An 18689-nucleotide genomic window follows, 5' to 3' on the forward strand; every position below is an offset into this window, starting at 1 on the left:
AGAAACTTATAAATATGCAATAAGCTACAATGTTACAAGTTCTTAATCTCATGGCTGATAGTGGGTTATTTCAAATTTTTACGTTTTTTTGCTTTAATATTCAAGCTTTATATATAATTTTATGCAATTGTATGTGTGCCCATACTGGGACTTGAACTCAAGGCCCAGGCAATTATCCCTAACCTTCTTTTGCTTGAGGTCAGGACTCTTTATTACTTGAGTCGAAGCTCTACTTCTAGCCTCTGCCCCCCTTTTCTAAAATAGTTTATTGGAGATAAGAGTTGCACGGACTTTCTACCCCAGCTGGCTTTGAATCACTATCCTCAGATCTTGGCCTCTTGAGTAGCTAGGATTACAGGCGTGAGCCACTACCACCTGGCAATTTTATGTTATTATTTTTTAAACCACAGTTAAACAATGTAAAGGATCATTAACCGCACACTCACAGATTTCTGGACTGATGATTACAAACACTTTATTTAGGGCACAGAAACATTGAAGTCCTTAGATATATCTCCAAGCCAGGTGCTGGTGGCTCACGCCTGTAATCTTAGCTATTTAGGAGGCTGAGATCTGAGGATCACAGTTCAAAGCCAACCTGAGCAGAAAAGTCTCTGAGACTCTTATCTCCAATTAACCACCAGAAAACAGTAAGTGGTGCTGTGGCTCAATGTGGTAGAGCGCTAGCCTTTAACACAGGGGCAGCACCCAGTCCCACAGTTCAAAGCCCCATGATCAACCAAAAAAAAAAAAAAATCTCCAAATGATAAGAGGCTAAGGAGTTTAATGGTAGAAGCCTTGCTAGCATGAGACCATGTGTCCAATCTCCCAGCTCCCAGCACCAGGAAAAAAAAAAAGTATGTTGCCTTTCCTGAAGAAATCCTCTATATTCAAGGCTGAAGTAAAAATATTTTTAGCATGCCAATATAAAAACATCAGCCCTTCAGGGCTGGGAAGGTGGCTCAGTGGTAGAGCGCTTGCCTTGCATGCCTGAGGCCCTGGGTTCTATTCCTCAGCACCACATAAGCAAAAAGAAAAAAGCCGGGAGTGGCACTGTGGCTCAAGTGGTAGAGCGCTAGCCTTGAGCTGAAGAGCTGAGGGACAGCACCTAGGCCCAGAGTTCAGGCCCCACGACCGGACCCCCAAAAAAAAAAAAAAAAAGAATCCTTGAGGATTCTACAAATCCAAATGTTCAGCCAGGTGGTGATCAAGAGTTAAAAAGAGAGGAAGAGATCTGTCCCACAGGTGAAAACTGGCTTCCTTTAAAATAAAATAAAACAAAACAAAACACAGGCTGGGAAGTTGGCTCAGTGGTAGAGCGCTTGCCTACCATGCATGAAGCCCTGGGTTCAACTCCTCGGTTCCACATACACAGGAAAAGCCAGAAGTGGCGCTGTGGCTCCAGTGGTAGACTCTTTTCTCCTATAACCATGCCAGGCTGGCATGTTAGCTACTCTGGAGGCTGAGATCTGAGGATTCTGGTTAAAAGCTAATCAGGGCATGAAAAAGTCTGTAGGACTCTTACCTCCAATTAACCACCAAAAAGCCTGAAGGTGAGCCTTGACTCAAGTGGCAGAGTGCTAGCCTTGAGCACAAAAGTTCAGGGACAGCACCAAGGCCCTGAATTCAAACCACAAGAATGACACCAAAAAAATTTTAAAGCCAGCCTGGAGGCAGAGCTCAAATGTTGGAGCTCCAGCAGTGAGCAAGGAAATTGAGAGGCTGTGAGTTCAAGCCCCCATTAGAGAAGAAATGATATCCAACTTCTACCTGGTATTATTCACCATTTCTATCTTTTTTTTTTTTTTGGGGGGGGGTCTGGTCGTGGGGCCTGAACTCTGGGCCTGGCTGCTGTCCCTCAGCTCTTCAGCTCAAGGCTAGCGCTCTACCACTTGAGCCACAGCACCACTTTGGCTTTTTTCTTTTTGCTTATGTGGTGCTGAGGAATCGAACCCAGGGCCTCAGGCATGCAAGGCAAGTGCTCTACCACTGAGCCACCTTCCCAGCCCACCATTTCTATCTTTTCAAGTTGCTGTACATTACCACTGTAGGGCCTAGGACCTAACCTAGGAATCTTTTCTTTTTTTCTTTGCCAGTTCTGGGCTTGAACTCAGGGCCTGAGCACTGTCCCTGAGCTTCTTTTTGCTCAAGACTTAGCACTCTACCATTTGAGCCAAAGCACCACTTCCGGCTTTTTCTGTTTTATGTGGTGCTGAAGAATTGAACACAGGACTTCATGTATTCTAGGCAAGCACTCTACTACTAAACCACATTCCCAGCCAGATTTTTTTTCTTAAACAGTCAGGCCAATAAACTATTTGATATTTTTTAATTACCTAAGAAAAATGAAAATCAATTATACTGAATCAAAACTGATTAGTGTCCTCAGTTCTTCACAGTTGAGTCAAGTTTGGTAGACAACTAATTCAACATTTCTCAACTTTTGAAAATTTTTTTTTTACTTAAAACATAGCCATATCGCCCATCATCCTAGCTCCTCACGTGGCTGAGATCTGAGGATCATGGTTTGAAGCAGCCTGCTCAGAAAAGTCTGTGAGAAGAGTCTTATCTCCAATAAATACCAAAAGTCAGAAATGGAGCTGTGGCTTAGGGGTAGAATACAAGCCTTGAGCCCCCCCCCAAAAAAGCAGCAGCTCAGGGGTGTGCGTACACATGCACACGTGCACACACGTACACGCACACACACAAAGGGGGGCATATCAAAATAAATACACATGATCTACGATAGAGATACAAGAACCAGAGCGTTAAGTAAGTAGGTTACCTAACGTCTCCAAAGAAAAAGATGTGTGAAGAATACTTACAGGGCGTACATGTTGGAATCTAAATAGGTATCTGAGGTGTTTTTCAAATTGCATATATTTTAAGTGAAAAGAAAAAAGTTATTCCCAAGGAAGACTAGAATTAGAAGACAGTCACTTCGGGTGTCTGCACCAGTCACTGTGTAAGCTACAATCACTTCTCATTTCTCCTTTAAATATACTTGACCTCTTCAAACAATCTGCGTTTCTCTTTAGGAAGTGAGCCCGCTAAAACTCAGAAGCCACACACGTGTAGGACCCAGGACAAATCATTCCCAGGCTGCTGGGAGCATGGCTGTCTTCAGGCTGAAATGAGCCGACCTCTCCTTTTCCATCCACAAAATGGGGTAAACGGGGGACCCGGGGACCCGGGCCGTTTCCCCCCAAAGGCTCTCCTGACGCAGCGTCCTCGCCAAGGTCCCTTGGAGCCCAAGGAGGGGGTACTGGGTGCTGGGCCCGGAGGCCTCCACGGAGAGACGCAGCCCTGATTCGCTGGCCGTCGTCGGGGTGTTTTTTTTTCTGCTGACCCACTAAGGAAATTCAGAACATTCGGGAGTAACTGTCAGAAAACCAACCAACCAACCATTCAACCATCCATCCATCCAACCATCCATCCCTCCTGCGGACTTCAGGCTCGCGAGCCTCGGCTGCCCGGATTCTAGTGATGGGGCTCCCACCGAGAAGAGGGAAAGTCGTTAGGTACCACAGCCCCCTTCCCCTCTCCCCCTCCTTCCTCCTCCTCCCCCTCTTCTTCCTCCCCCCCCTTCCCCCTCCGCTAGAGGCAGCCCGCATCGCATTGTCCCGCGCTCCGCGGGAGCTCCAGCCGCTGGCGCCTGGAACCCCGCTTCTCCCGGCCGGAGCTCGCCTCCCCGGCCCCGGGAGCGCGGCTTCCCACGCCGGGCCGGGCGCAGAGCCGGGGGGGGGGGGAGGGGGAAACATCAACACAACAACATCAACAACACAACAACAGGACAACACAACAACCACCACAACACAAAAGCCGTGCAAGTTTCCAGCCCCGCGCCCTCCCCACCGACCCCCCCCCCCCGGGGCCGGACTGGGCCGGGCGCGGCGGGAAGACGTGGCGCCAGACTTTCCCCGAGGCCCCGGGAGCCCCCCCCCCCCGTCCGGAGTTGGCGGCTGGGCGCCGCCGCCTCGCTGGGGAGGGACGAGCTCCCGGCGGCCCTGGCCCGGCCCCGAGGAAGCTCGCGGCGCCTCCCGCCCGCCCGCCAGGCTCCCTGGCGGCCCTGACAAAAGCAAGCTCGACCCCTGACCGCAAGCGGGCGCCCCGCCAGACGTACCGGCGGTACGGGGAGCGCCGCCCGGACTCGCCGGCGGCCCCGGCCCCGGCCCCCTCCCTCACGACACCGTCCTGACCTCCAGCCCGGCCCCGCCGCTCACCTCGATCTCGAAGTCCGGCAGGCAGCAGGCGGTGCAGAAGAGCGAGCAGAAGTGCGCGATGGCCGGCACCTCCCACCAGGAGCGGAGCTCGCCCAGCCCCGTGGCGCCGCGCTCCTCCGGGCACATTGCCGCGCCAGCCCACGCCCGCTCGCTCGCTCGCTCGGCGGCCGGGCGGGCGCCGCGGCTGGGCCGGTCGAGCCCGCGCGCCGCCGGCTCCGGCTCCTGCCCCGCGGCGGCGCCTCAGCGCCTCGCGCCGGCTCCCGCCGCGGCGCCCGCGGCTCCGTGCGACCTGTGGCTGAGGTGCGCGGCTCGGCTGGCCGGGGGGTGCGGGCGGCGGCGACGGCGGCGGGGCCGAGTCTTCGAGGCAGCCGCGGCTTGGGCTGTCGGCAGGGTCCGCGCTCGCCCTGTCCCGCGGCGGCGCTGCGGCCGCCCCTGGTCCCCCGCACAACATAATCCACTCAGCGCCCGGGAAAACAGATGGGGGTCGGGGCCGCCACGCGGAGGGGCGAGGTCTGCGCGCCACAACAACAACCCCACCAACCCCAGGCGCAGCCGACGCTGCGCCTGCGCGGCGCGTGCGAGAGAGCGAGCAGGGGCGGAGGGGAGGAAGGGGCAGGGCCTGAGCAGGTCCCCATTCCCCCTCCCTCCCCGGCGGCGACCCCGAGGGTCGTCCGGGTGCGCCGGCTCTCGCCAGGCCCCGCGGGGTCTCCCAGCTCCTCCCTTGGCCCCCGGCCGCGCACGTGTGGGAGGGAGCGCTCCCAGGCCCGCGCCGGCCCCTGGACGGCGGGGTCCTGCCGAAAACAGCAAGGAGTCAGACCCGGCCCCGACGCCTGGGGTCGGGGGCCGCAGCGCCCACTGGGCCTGACCGCTGCCCGGCCCCGGCCTCTGCTTGGGCGCGCTCGCACCGCCCTCCTGCGGGGAAGGCCGGCCCGGCCCGACCCCCCTGGGCCCCGCGAGCCTCTGTGACCAGCGCTGGGAGGGTGGGATTTGAACTCAGGACCTCGTGCTTCCCGGGTGGGGCTCTAGATGCACGCACGCTCACGCGCACCCTCAGGCCCCCCACAGGGTCCTCCATGTGCGCCCCAGCGTGCGAAGGCAATCCTCCTACAAGCGTCCCCTTCCCGCCTACCTCGGATGGTCCCTCAGTGGTAACAGCCACACCACCAACACACGCGTGCGCACACCACGCACAGATCTGCATCTGCACATGTGCACAGTGGTAACAGCCACACCACCAACACACAAATGCGCACACCATGCACAGATCTGCGTCTACACATGTGCACAGTGGTAACAGCCACACCGCCAACACGCGTGTGCACACCTCGCACAGATCTGTGTCAGCACATGGCACAGTGGTAACAGCCACACCACAAACACACGCATGCGCACACCACGCACAGATCTGGGTCTGCACATGTGCACAGTGGTAACAGCCACAGCCACACCACCAACACACACGTGCACACACCACACACAGATCTGTGTCAGCACATGTGCACAGTGGTAACAGCCACACCACCCACACACGCGTGCACACAACAGGCACAGATCTGTGTCAGCACATGGCACAGTGGTAACAGCCACACCACCAACATACGCGTGCGCACACCACGCACAGATCTGGAGTTCACAACTAGATCTTTTAGTGTAGAGAGGATGATTAACTAGGTCGTGAGCTGGAGTGTCTTTGATCTTCCATGCTTCTGCGGGGCAAGAGTGTCAAAAAAGGAATTTTGATGAGACTGTATAAGATGGAGAGAAATGAACTTTAAAATTCCCACAGATACTTAAAGTAATTCTTATGAGAAGTTAGAATTGAAGAGATGTAGGTATTAATGCCTACTGTCAGGAACCATCCCTGCTTAGGTGAAAGGCAAAGGAATATATAAAACACAATTATAGTCTCCAAATCTAGAAAATATTCCAGTTCCTCACCTAATGGTTGAGAAGCAAAGCAGCACAATATATAAATTATTTCAAGAAAATTAAAGAACACAAAGCAGCTATTCCCCTATGGTCAAACAAAACAATATTTGAAACAACCCCAAGAATACTAAAGGCAAATTTTAAGTGTTCAGCTTAAAACTTTCACAGTACTTAGTTGAATAATTTGAGTAAATATTTCTTCTGATATAAAAAGAAAAACTGAAACACAGAAAAACATTTTCCATTGCTAAATATCAGTATTATTTTTAATTAATACATTAGGGAGAAATCATGTATCATAAATTAATTCCTATTTTGATCATTGAAAATCTGTAACAGAATGGGAGAAAATATCTTCATCTTTATATTACGGAATCTTTGGATCTCATTTATGTTTTTGTCTTTTTTTTCTTTGACACATTTTAGATGTCCAAGAAATGGAGGAGGTGATTAAGACCTGCCAGGAAGGTCCAGATGAATGTCTGTGTGAAGTAGCAGTCACAAAAAGTAACCCAGTGGAAGAAAGAGTGAGATTGATAACATGTTTATCACAGCATTATTACCATAGTTAAGATGTAGAACCAATCCAGATGCCTCTCAGTAGATGAATGGATCAAGAAAATGTGATACACACACACACACACACACACACACACACACAAAGACACACACAATGGAATTCTATGCCTCCATCAGGAAGGACATTGCCCCATTTGTTAGGAAAGGGAAAGACTTGGAAAAAATTATATTAAGTGAAGTAAGCCAGGCCCAAAGAAACATAAATCCCATGGTTTCCCTTATTTGCAATAAAAAAGTATGTCTAGGACAACCAGAAAAAGTCAAAAGCTATGTACATATGACCATATAAGATGATGTTAAGGGAAATGAACCCCAAGACAGGGACACAAAAGGTCTTTTCTTTCTTGCTATTGTTTTTAATGTATTTAAAGTGTACTGTGTGTTTGTTTTTTGTTTGTTTGTTTCTTTGGTATGTTCCTCCCTCATGGTATAATCCCTGTTTTTACTGTATTTGATTCCAGTGACCTGCATCTTGTATATACACTTTTCTGATCTGGGGAGGAGAAGGGAAAAAATTCTTAAATAAGGATACAGGTTGACCCATTGTAACAATGAGATGTACAAGACACTATGTTGAAAATGAACTTTACAACTTCACCCAGCGGGGAGCCATGGGGGTCGGGGGAGTAATTGTGGAGGTGGGAAGGAAGGGATGATAGAGGAAAAACAAAGTAGGAGTCAACACTGCTTGATAGGAAATGTACTCATTACCTTACTCATGTAACTGTAACCCCTCTGTAGTATTTTTATAATAAAAAATGTATTTAAAGAAAACTACCCTAATAGACTTCAAGACTAGTATAAGAGACATTCCTTCTAAATTGTTTTTCTCCCAATTAGATAATAAGATGTCTTTTTAGCACCGAGTCCCTTCTAAACTGTCATTTCACTCCAACTTTGGATAAGAACTACTGGGACATCACATTCAGGCAACGAAAAAGGCCTCTAGGGACAAAGCTTATTCCAGTGATGAAGAACCATTCAGATTCTAATAGTATGAAAGTAAGCATTGAGACAGGGGATGTTGTCAGATTCCAAATGGAGTCATTTCTGTCATACATTTCAAAAGTAATTAAGCCAAGAGATTGTAAAGAAATGGTTGATAAGCATGGTTTTCTGAAGCTAAAGCTTGTCGACCTTTCAACTAGCCAAAAATCAGAACTTTAGCTTTTTCTATCACCCACTATTTTGATGAGTATCAGAAACCCAGATACCCCCACCTAGGTATGGATACACTCAGCTTCTTACGGACAGGATGGTGGTCCTACCTCTGTTAATATGCCTAAAGATTGCATAAGGCATAAGGACAGAAATGGAAAATACAAATTTTCCCATGTGATTTATAAAATTCTGTCACTTCAGGCAATTTGAAGGCAAGTTTTACGTTCTAGAATTAGGAAGTATGTCCATGAGAAGGCTTTGATTTTGAAAACTGGAAAAGAAGCCATAAAGAACATTTTCCACCTGTTTTCTTCAGGCACAATTTTCTTGCATAGTCAATATATCAGACTGGTATACTTTCAACTTCTTTACAGTAAAAATAAGAAACCTTACATCTTTTCAGACAGAGGATGAGGAGGACTGCAACCCACAACTTCATCTTGGGAGTAACAGAGATTAGAAGAGTAATTGTCCATGAAAAGTTTGTTGTTGTTGTTTAGTTTTGGGTCTTAAACTCAGTGCCTAGACACTGTCCCTGAGCCTATTTGTCCAAGGCTAGCACCCATGAGCATATTTTATTGCTAGTGTCAGGGCCCTGATTCAGTACTAACAAAATTCTGAGTTACAAAATGAGGACACCTGAATACAAGTACCTGAGAATCTTGATTCAGTAATTCTCCTGTTGAGTCTGAGACTGCAGAAGTGGCTCTTATTGATTGGGAGCAATTCCTACATTTCCTTCACTCCCAGAGACTTGCCCTCTCATCATTTGGAGGCTGCTGGACAAGGACTGATTTGCAAGATACTTGAGTCAGGCAAGTTCTATGCCTGCTGTGTGAGCAGAAGGTACAAATTCAGCTAAGACATGAGGTGGAGCCAGAGGGTTTGCTTGGGATTATGTGCAGAAAGTACACAACTAAGGGCAGAAATAAAGAAGGGACAGGAAGTTTATGTACTAGAGGCCCCTCCTGAGGCACTGGATTTAGCCTCTTGGCAAAGACATGAAGGAGCTATGCAAGCCTGTTTGTTCAATCACTGGAAAAGAGGTTCTACACCTAGTGAGGTAGAATGCCTGAGTTGTGATAGTGGACAGTGTGAGAGATGTGGAGTCCCTTACAGTGCTGAGCAGAAATACTTCTGACAGGTAATGTTGGACTCCTGCATAAGAGAGGTGATTCTGAAGACAGCCTTGTGCACTATGTGTTCAATTGAGCAATACAAGTGTGATGGCCACCAACAGCTAGTCCTGTAGGTCATGACCAGGTGAAGGTGCAGGTAAATATGTTTGATAGAGTCAGGGATGAAAGGACTATGACATGGTATAGTACACTGGTGTGGTATAATACAGGAACTATGTGAATGACAAATGCAAATAGGATCCAGGACAACTTCCATTTGAATGGAGACAAAGTCAATTAATAAAACATAGCAACAACAGGACAAATCATGTCCCCTACTAAGGAGGATTGAATCTGTGTTGAGGTCCAAAGCCAAACCCTATGACTAAGTTTCCTACAGAGACCAATTTGTGCTGTTCAGATGAAAAGCTGCTCAGATGAAAAGCCCTTTGATAAATATCATGAAGAAAAGAAACAATGTTTTCCTTTCTAACATTTTATTATTCAACATAAATATATAAGGAATGTAAACTTAAACATTACAAATAAAATTTTATGCCATCCTTATTTACTCATAGTGAATTTACAGTTTCTTATGCTGAACTCTTTTTGACTAGCACTTATGTAAATTTTCTATTTCTCATGAGAATGTAAAAAGTCAGTAACTTAATATTGATTTGATATAATTGAAAACTACAGTCACTTTCATGAAATGAAAGATCACAAATAATCTTACTAATGTATGACTTGTACCAGGAAATTTGGCTTCTCTAAACGTTGAGAATTTTTAGTGGTATTTCATGACTGTGACAACAATTAGTGAATTTCCTATTTTTAAAATGTGCATTTTATTATACTTTCGACTAAGAATCTGTTGAACACATTTCTAAAACACATAACTCTCCAAAAATGAGTTTATGGAAGCATGGATATAATTTTCAAAATATTTAATCCTTAGCTAGGTCAATTTTACACAGAAAATTATATATTTTGAAGGAATATTAGACAATATTTTCATATTAAATAAACATTTTGAAATGGTTACCACCATAAAGCTAACACACTTAACAAAGTACATACTTATATGCATGTGACCAGAACTCAGAAAATTCAAGAATGTATTTTTATTGTAAAAATACTGTACAGAGGTGTTATAGTTACATGAGCAAGGTAATGAGTACATTTCCTATCAAGCATTGTTACCTCCTCCTTTGTTTTTCTCCTACCATCCCTTCCCTCCCACCTCCACAACTACCTCCACCCCCAACCCCCGACCCCCTTCCCTGCTAAAATTGTAAAGTTCATTTTCAACATAGTGTCTTGTACATCTCATTGTTACAATGGGTCAACCTGTATCCCTATTTAATCATTTTGTTTTTTCCCTTCCCCTCCCCAAATTAGAGAAGTGTATATACAAGATGTAAATACAGTGCAAATATAAATACAGTGAAAACAGAGGTTATACCATGGGGGAGCAACATACAAAGAAACAAAAAAATCACATGGTACATTATAAATATGTTAGAAACAATAGCAAGAAAGGAAAAAACACTTGTGTCCCTGTCTTGGGGTTCATTTCGCTTAGTATCATCTTATATGGTCATATGTACATAGCTTTTGACCTTTTCAAGAATGTATTTTTGATGCCTTACTAAACAAATCAGTTGTGGAAAAGGAAATAAAAACAAATTATAAATCCTTGACAGTAGGTTAGACCATGCAGAAGATCGAATTTCAGGGATTGAAGATAGCCTAGATATTATAGAGAAAGAACATACAACTATCCAAGATATGATAGATCTATTCAACATTTGGAAGACATCATCAGAAGGCCTAATCTGAGGATAATTGGTGTAGGTGAGCATCTAGAGACAGAAGTTAATAGTCTAGGAAATTTATTTAACAGGATCCTAGCAGAGAACTTCCCAAACATGCAAAAAGATAAGCCAATGCAGATACAAGAAGCTTTTAGAACACCAAATAGACCAGAAAAGGACATCCTACCATAACATTAGAATCAACACAGGATCAATTCAGTTAAAAAAGATTCTTAAAGCTGTCAAGGAGAAAACATTAATGACCTATAAAGGGAAACCAATTAGAATAACCTCAGATTTCTCAGCAGAGACAAAGTAAGAAGAGAGTGGAATAATGTATGTCATGCCTTAAAGACAAACAACTATCAACCAAGAATGCTGTACCCAGCTAAACTCTCCTCATAACAGGAGGTCAGATGAAAATCTTCCTTAGCAAAGAAAAACTGAAACTATATCTCCACCAAACCAGCCCTACAAAAGCTACTTAAAAATGTTCTACACATAGAAAACCAACAAGACCACAATAAAGACCAAGAAACCACACCCAAACTGAGAATCCAAGAAGTATAGGAAGAACCCAACTTTTGCATCCCCCAAGAAGGTGAATAACATGTCAGGAACTCCCAAACACCACTCAGTCCTAACTCTCAACATTAATGGACTAAACTCTGCATTTCAGTTACATAGACTGTCTAGTTGGATTAAAAAGCAAGATCCTACTATCTGCTACCTTCAAGAATCACACCTTGCTCATAAAAACAAACATATTCTGAAAGTGAAAGGCTGGAACAAAATCTACCAAGCATAAACAGTCAGGACTTGCAATTCTAATATAAGATAAAATAGCTTTCAAATTAAAATTACTGAGAAGAGATAAAGAAGGTTGCTACATACGAATTAAGGAATCTCTCCTTCAGGAAGATATTACAATTCTAAATATCTATTCACCAAACAAACCGTACTTTCCCTCAAATCTCACATAAATCCAAAGACATTAATTGTTGGGACTTTAACACACCATTATCCCCACTAGGGGATAAAACTCAACAGAGAAACTGCAAATCTAAACAACTGCACAGATCAACTAGATTTAACAGGCATCTACCGAATATTTCTCCCAGTCCCATCAGAATACATGTTTTTCTCAGCATCACATGGAACGTTTTCCAAAATAGACCACAAAGCAAACCTGTCCAAATTTAGAAACATTGAAGTTATGCCCTGCATTCTCACAATGGAATAAAAGTAGAACTCAACACCAAAAGCCACCAAAGAAAGCCGTGTAACACATGGAGGCTAAACAACACACTGTTGAATCACCAGTGGGTCACGGAAGAGATTAGAAAGGAAATTCAAATGATCATGATATTCATCAAAATGAACACACAATTTACCAACTCCTCTGGGACACAGCAAAGGCAGTAGCAAGTTTATAGCTCTGAGTTCCTACATCAACAAATTGGAGAATCTGAAACCAACAATTTAATGAGACATCTGAACCTCCTTGAAAAAGTGCAGCAAGAAAAAGGAAATCAAAACAGAACTTAGAGAGTGGAAAAACCTCCCATGCTCCTGGATTGGAAGGATCAACATTGTGAAAATGGCAATACTTCCCAAGGCTATCTACAAATTCAATGCTATACCTAGCAATATTCCAACCTCATTCTTCAAGGAAATAGAAGAGGCAATCCAAAAATTCATATGGAACAATAAAAGACCCCAATAGCAAAAACGATCCTTAACAGAAAGAACAGTGCTGGAGGAATATCAATACCAAATTTCAAACTCTACTACAAAGAAATAGTAATCAAAACAGCTTTGTACTGGCACAAGTACAGATCTCAGGACCAATGGAATAGAATTGAAAACCCAGAAATGAAACCACAGAGCTATAGCCATCTAATCTTTGATAAGGGAGCTAAAAAAAATAGAATGGAAGAAAGACAGCCTCTTCAGTAAATCGTGCTGGCAAAATTGGTTAATCACTTGTAGAAAACTAAAGCTAGATCCTTATATATCACCCTGCACCAGAATCAACTCCAAATGGATCAAAGACTTCCAAGTCAAAGCAGACACCCTGAAAACATTACAGGATGGAACAGGAGAAACCCTAGGTCTCCTTGGCACAGGCCAAAATTTTCTTAAAGAGACTCAGAAACACAGCAAATCAAAGAAAGGTTGGACAAATGGGATAGCATGAGATTGCAGAGCTTCTGCATGGCAAAGGACATAGCTAGCAAGATCAATAGAAAGCCCACGGATTGGGAGAAGATCTTCACTAGTCATACAATGGACAAGGGTCTCATATCTAAAATATACCTGGAACTCAAAAAATTAAATCCCCCAACATCAAATCTTCAAAGAAACAACTGCCCAATAAATAAGTGGGCTAAAGTCTTAAAGAGAAACTTCTCTGAAGAGAAAAGAAGGATGGCCAATAGACACATGAAGAAATGTTCAACCATAAAAGAAATGTAAACAACATTGAGATACCACCTCACCCAATTAGAATGGATATAATCAGGAACTCTAATAACAACAGATGATGGAGGGGATGTGGACAGAAGGGAACCTTACTGCATTGTTGATTGGAGTGTAAACTTGTTCAACCACTTTGGTAAGCAGTATGGAGGTTCCTCCAAAGACTCCACATAGAGCTCCCCTATGACCCAGTAATCCCACTTTTGGGCATTTATCCAAATGATCACAAACATGACCATCCTAAAGCTACCAGGACAACTATGTTTATTGCAGCATTATTTACCATAGCTAAGGTATGGAACCAATCCAGAAAAAATGATTAAAAAATAAAAAATTAAAAAAGAGGGAATAAATTAAATCTGTAAAAAAAAAAACCCATTGTTTCTTTTGAAAATATCTAAATATCTCAACTCCATACCTAGTGGACATTCTTAAAACAAACATGAAAATATTCAAGAATTACCTCCTAAAGGGTAAGATGACTTATCTGCAAAATTCCTTAGACCAGATTTTCTTTCAGTTTTGCCTTTTGATATGTACACATGATGATATCCATGTTGGGTAGGGACACTGTCTTTGGACTTTACAAACATTCACCTTCTGAAACTGTGTCTTGGGTAAAATTACCAATTCTGTGACTGAAAAAAATAAAAATCTTGGAAATAAATTGAGTATCTCTTAAGAATGTGCTTCTTTAGAATGATACTAATTATAGAATTATATTTTCAAAATTAGAACATGGAGAAAAGAAAAACCTCATATACATACATAAAATATTAAATGAGTGTTTTAAAAATTATTTATCTACCAATAACTACTAAGATCATATTTTCTATAATCTTTTATCGTTTTCCTTAATTGGTATGTATTAGTTGTACACTATATTTTTGTTGTGCTGTCTCTATGCATACATAGAACATACCATTGCTGTTTACCCACTTTATTACTCTTTCCTATGTCATGTTCAGCTTTCTGTTTACAATTTTAATTGGCTTCATTTGTATACATAGATATAGTATACTTTGATCATGTGTTCTCAACACTGTCTCCTTCCTCTTTCCTCCTATTAACCACCCTCAAATAGTCTTTTTATATTTGTATCATATATTTATCTCTCTAGATTCCACATATAAGAGGAAATGTAATATTTATTTGGAATCTTGATCTATAGCTTTATATAATCAGATTCAAGTTTTATTTTCAAGAGTGATTATGTTCTGAACAGTGTGATATAAGACCACAAAAAATAATAACATGACATAAATACAGTTCATTAATTCTTGTCAAGGTTGTCTAACCAGTCAGTTTAGATGAAGTAACTTAAGTATACCACTATATACTAACTGCAAGAGATACTGACCAATATGTGCTAAATATCAAATTGGGTAATTTATCTTTACTGGTTGCCCTAGCTTACATTTCCACTATTATGTTATGATGTCTTTTATTCTATACTTTCCAGCATGTTATAACTTATTTTCTTAATGCTTTCCAGTCTGATTGGGATTTAATGGAACCTTACTTTCAATATTTATTTAATTTACCTTAATGCCTGTAATATGTTGGCAATTTCTTCACGTGTTCACAATTTGTATTTTCTGAAACCTATCAACTCATTTACACATTTATGAATTGCAATAGCTTTTAATTTGAGACCTATTTTTGAGCTTTGTATGTTTTACATAAAAATTCTTTCTCTACTCAATAGTTCTAATTTGATGCAGTCCTATTTTTAATTCTTGCTCTTATTTTTACTCAGTTAAACTTTTATATAATAAGTCGATACAAATGTCAATAACTTTCAAAGAGTTTCCTATGTTTTTTTTTTTACCTCTAAAGCTATGCAGTTTAAAATTTTTGATATTGACTTGAATTTTGTAGCGCCTAGGAGATTATGTCCTATTTTGTCTTCTTCATATAGAAAACCAGTTTAATTTTTCCATCACCAATTTTTGAAAAGATTGTCTTGTCCATTGTATAATTTCCTCTCTTTTTTTGGAGGGGGGGTCTTGTCATGGGGCCTGTCCCTCAGCTCTTTAGCTCAAGGCTAGCACTCTACCACTTGAGCCACAGCGCCACTTCCGACTTTTTTTCTTTTTGCTTATGTGGTGCTGAGGAATCAAACCCAGGGCCTCATGCATGCAAGGCAAGCGCTCTGCCACTGAGCCACCTTCTCAGCCCCAATTTCCTCTCTTTTTTCAAAGGTATGCCTTGTCAAAAATATTTGTAATCACTTGATATTTTATATTATTTCTATTTTAAATATATGTGGTAAAAATTCACATTTGTTTCCAAAAAGAATGAGTATATGATATTGAAAATGATTGTATCTTTGAAGATGAGACCTAAATGGATTATGGCATACCATAAAATGGAACTCTGAATAGGATGAAACTAAATAAAATAAAACTCTACAAACTTACAAAGATAAAAATTTAAAACATAAAACTGAATAATAAATTTAGGATAAAACAGGTATAAAAAGTATATTTACAATAAAATTTAAAACTATGAAAAATAATAATCCATTTAACATTTTATATTCTGCTACTTTGCCAAAGTTTCAGGTCAACTCATTTAACTTGGAGGAGAAATCTATAGCATTCCTTAAATACAGGATCATGTCATCTGCAAAGAGGGATAGTTTAACTTCTTTCCATATTTGTATTACCTTTATGATTTTCCCTTGCCTTATAGTCCTTGATAGGAATTCCAGTATTATATTAAAGAGATACTGAAAGAGTGGACATCCTTCTTACTGATTTTAGAGGAAATGGTTTTAACTTTTCACCATTAAGTAAAATGCTGGTTTCAGTTTGTCATGTAAACATTTACTATATTGAGGAATGTTGTATGTATTCCTAGGGGGTCTGATCGTGGGCCTTAACTCTGGGCCTGGGCGCTGTCCCTAAAGCTCTTCAGCTCAAGGCTATTGCTCTATCACTTGAGCCACAGCACCACTTCCGGCTTTTTTTTTCTGCTTATGTGGTGCTGAGGGATCGAACTCAAGGCCTCATGTGTGCAAAGCAAGTGCTCTACCACTGAGCCACCTTCCCAGCCCCTCATAAAGGGGTTTTTAATCATGTCAAATGCTTTTTTCTGTTCTGTGCTCATTCTTGCAAAGTCTAACTCCAATCTTGTTCCAGATCACCATGGTCCACATTGTTCCATCCTATTTATTTTCAGGATTTCACAAGTGATGGAGAAGGTGGAATTTGCACAGTAGCCCAGTAAAAGTATAGAGCAGGAGAGGTCATTGGAGGACCACAGCCCATAGTTCTACTCAGAATTCTTCTTAGCTAAAGAAGGGTGAAAATGAGAAAGAATGAAGAAATAAGAAGATGAGAAGGAATGAAGAAAGCCTCAAATGTACTAACAGTGCATGGAGAGGAAAGAGCTTTCATCATGTAGAGGAAAGGTTGCCTGGTTATTGAATCAGGAAGACACATCCTGATGATCAAAAGAAAGAGAGGAAGGAAAAATATAATTGCAAAAGCAATTAAAGTCAAAGAGATAAATGTCCCCAGTCAGTTCCATACATGCTGGCCTTCTTACAAAATGTAGGCAAGGTAGTTAACTTAGCCAGTGGAAGGTAATTCATCCTGAATTACCATCAACTCTATTTTTAAAAGATAGCAAGAGGTCAGAACTGGTGATAAATATTTGTAATCCCAGCATGAAATGAGTTTCAAGATCAGCCACAGTAAGATTTAATGATAGTATGAGATAATGTAGGTGTTCCCTCAGCTGTGCCTGAAGGGTAAGTAGGAACATTGTAGTCTCAGCTTAGCTCCAGGGGATAAAAGGATAAAATGGTAGCTAAAGATAAGTCAAACATAAAAATGGAGGCATTGCTCAAGTGGTTGAGCACCTTCCTAGCAAGCACCAGTCCCAAAATTTAAACCTCAGCATTAGAAAGTAATAAAAAAGATGGTAAAGAACTGGAAAGGGCATGTGCCTATGAAAGGTGATGATTGCAGTGATGATTGCAGAATTCTCTGTATCTGCAGCTATGGAACTAGACATGTGCATTCATATTGCTATGAACCTATTCATCACTTCATCTATCTATATACACATTTATTTTGAAGAATTAGTTCATGGAGTTGTGTGACTTGTTCCTAAGTCCAACTTTTCAGGAGGCTGCTAGACTCCACACACATTGAAGTCTGCCTCAACATGGAGGCATGGAATGATTTATTTCACCCAAAGCGTACTGGTTAAAGTACTGATCTTCTAAAAAGAAACCTCAAACTCACATACAGTACTGTTACAAATACTTGCATATGGTGGCATATCCAGGTAGACACATAAAAATCTCATCTTTTTCAGTTCCATTAATTCTTTCCTGAAAAAGTATTTTGTCCTTTAAAAATAAATTATACAGCTCTTTTTTGATTTTGAATGTGTATCTTTTCCATTCCCTTTCAACATCATTGTACAGTCATCTCTGTCTTACAATAAGTCCCTATATACCTATAGTGTCTAAATCAGGGGAAGAATCACTAGCCTGCTGGGGACAGCCATTGCTTCTATCTGCCTTGGTAAGGATGTCCAAAAACACAGGGCTCAGGTTCTTCTCAGTCATGCATGTGATAGTGAGAGGAGCTTTGTTTTCTAATGAAACTCAGAAGGGAAGGAATCACAGCTTCAAGCCTTAAATTCCTTCATTCCTTGGTTATAAAACAAAATGTCAGTCTGACCCTGTCCTCTTTATTTCAGGAGCCAGCATGGCCCAGAAGGTAGCTGAAGCTCAAACTTCAATTCTGCTGGTGGAAAAGGAGGCTGTGACCCTAGACTGTTTGTATGGGAATGGGGAATCCTATTATTCCATCTTCTGGAACAAACAGCCCCTCTCAGGGAAATTAATTTTGCTTATTCATCAGAACTCTTATGAAAAGGAAAAGGTAACAGAGGTTTGTTACTTCCTGAACTTCCAGAAATCCTCAGACAGACCAAGAGATCCAGTCAGAGAAGCAGGGCTTCAGGCACAGGTAGGACTTACAGAGGAACTTTAGGGCAATTCACATACAATGTCTGGACACACCACCTAGTTGACATGTATGTCTACTACGAGATGTAGTAGACATACATCTCGTAGTAGACATACATGTCAACTAGGTGGTGTGTCTAGATGTAGTAGACATACATGTCTACTAGGTATGCATGTCTACTAGGTATGTCTACTACATCTAGAATAGTTTTCCAATGATAAAAGCATACACACTGTTTTTTGTTTTTGTTTCTTTTTGGGTCCAGTCGTGGGCCCTGAACTCTGGGCCTGGGAGCTGTCCCTCAGCTTTTCAGCTCAAGGCTAGCACTCTACCACTTGAGCCACAGCGCCACTTCCAGCTTTTTTTCTTTTTGCTTATGTGGTGCTG

The 18689-nt window shown here is 42.3% G+C and overlaps 1 protein-coding gene across 1 annotated transcript; it reads right to left on the minus strand.

Annotated features, from left to right (window-relative positions):
- Positions 1–141: 141 nt before the first annotated feature.
- On the minus strand, positions 142–4764 carry LOC138836708 (collagen alpha-1(III) chain-like). Its single transcript, XM_070035406.1, has 2 exons — positions 4224–4764; positions 142–3352 (listed from the first exon to the last, which is right to left on the minus strand). Exons 1-2 carry the CDS (start codon positions 4672–4674, stop codon positions 3051–3053), a joined length of 753 nt encoding a protein of 250 aa, XP_069891507.1. The 5' UTR covers positions 4675–4764; the 3' UTR covers positions 142–3050.
- Between the last annotated feature and the right edge of the window lie 13925 nt (positions 4765–18689).

The sequence above is a fragment of the Dipodomys merriami genome, unplaced genomic scaffold (assembly GCF_024711535.1).
Source record: "Dipodomys merriami isolate MVZ:Mamm:240054 unplaced genomic scaffold, mDipMer1.0.p SCAF_2539, whole genome shotgun sequence".
In the NCBI taxonomy this organism is placed as follows: Eukaryota; Metazoa; Chordata; class Mammalia; order Rodentia; family Heteromyidae; genus Dipodomys; species Dipodomys merriami.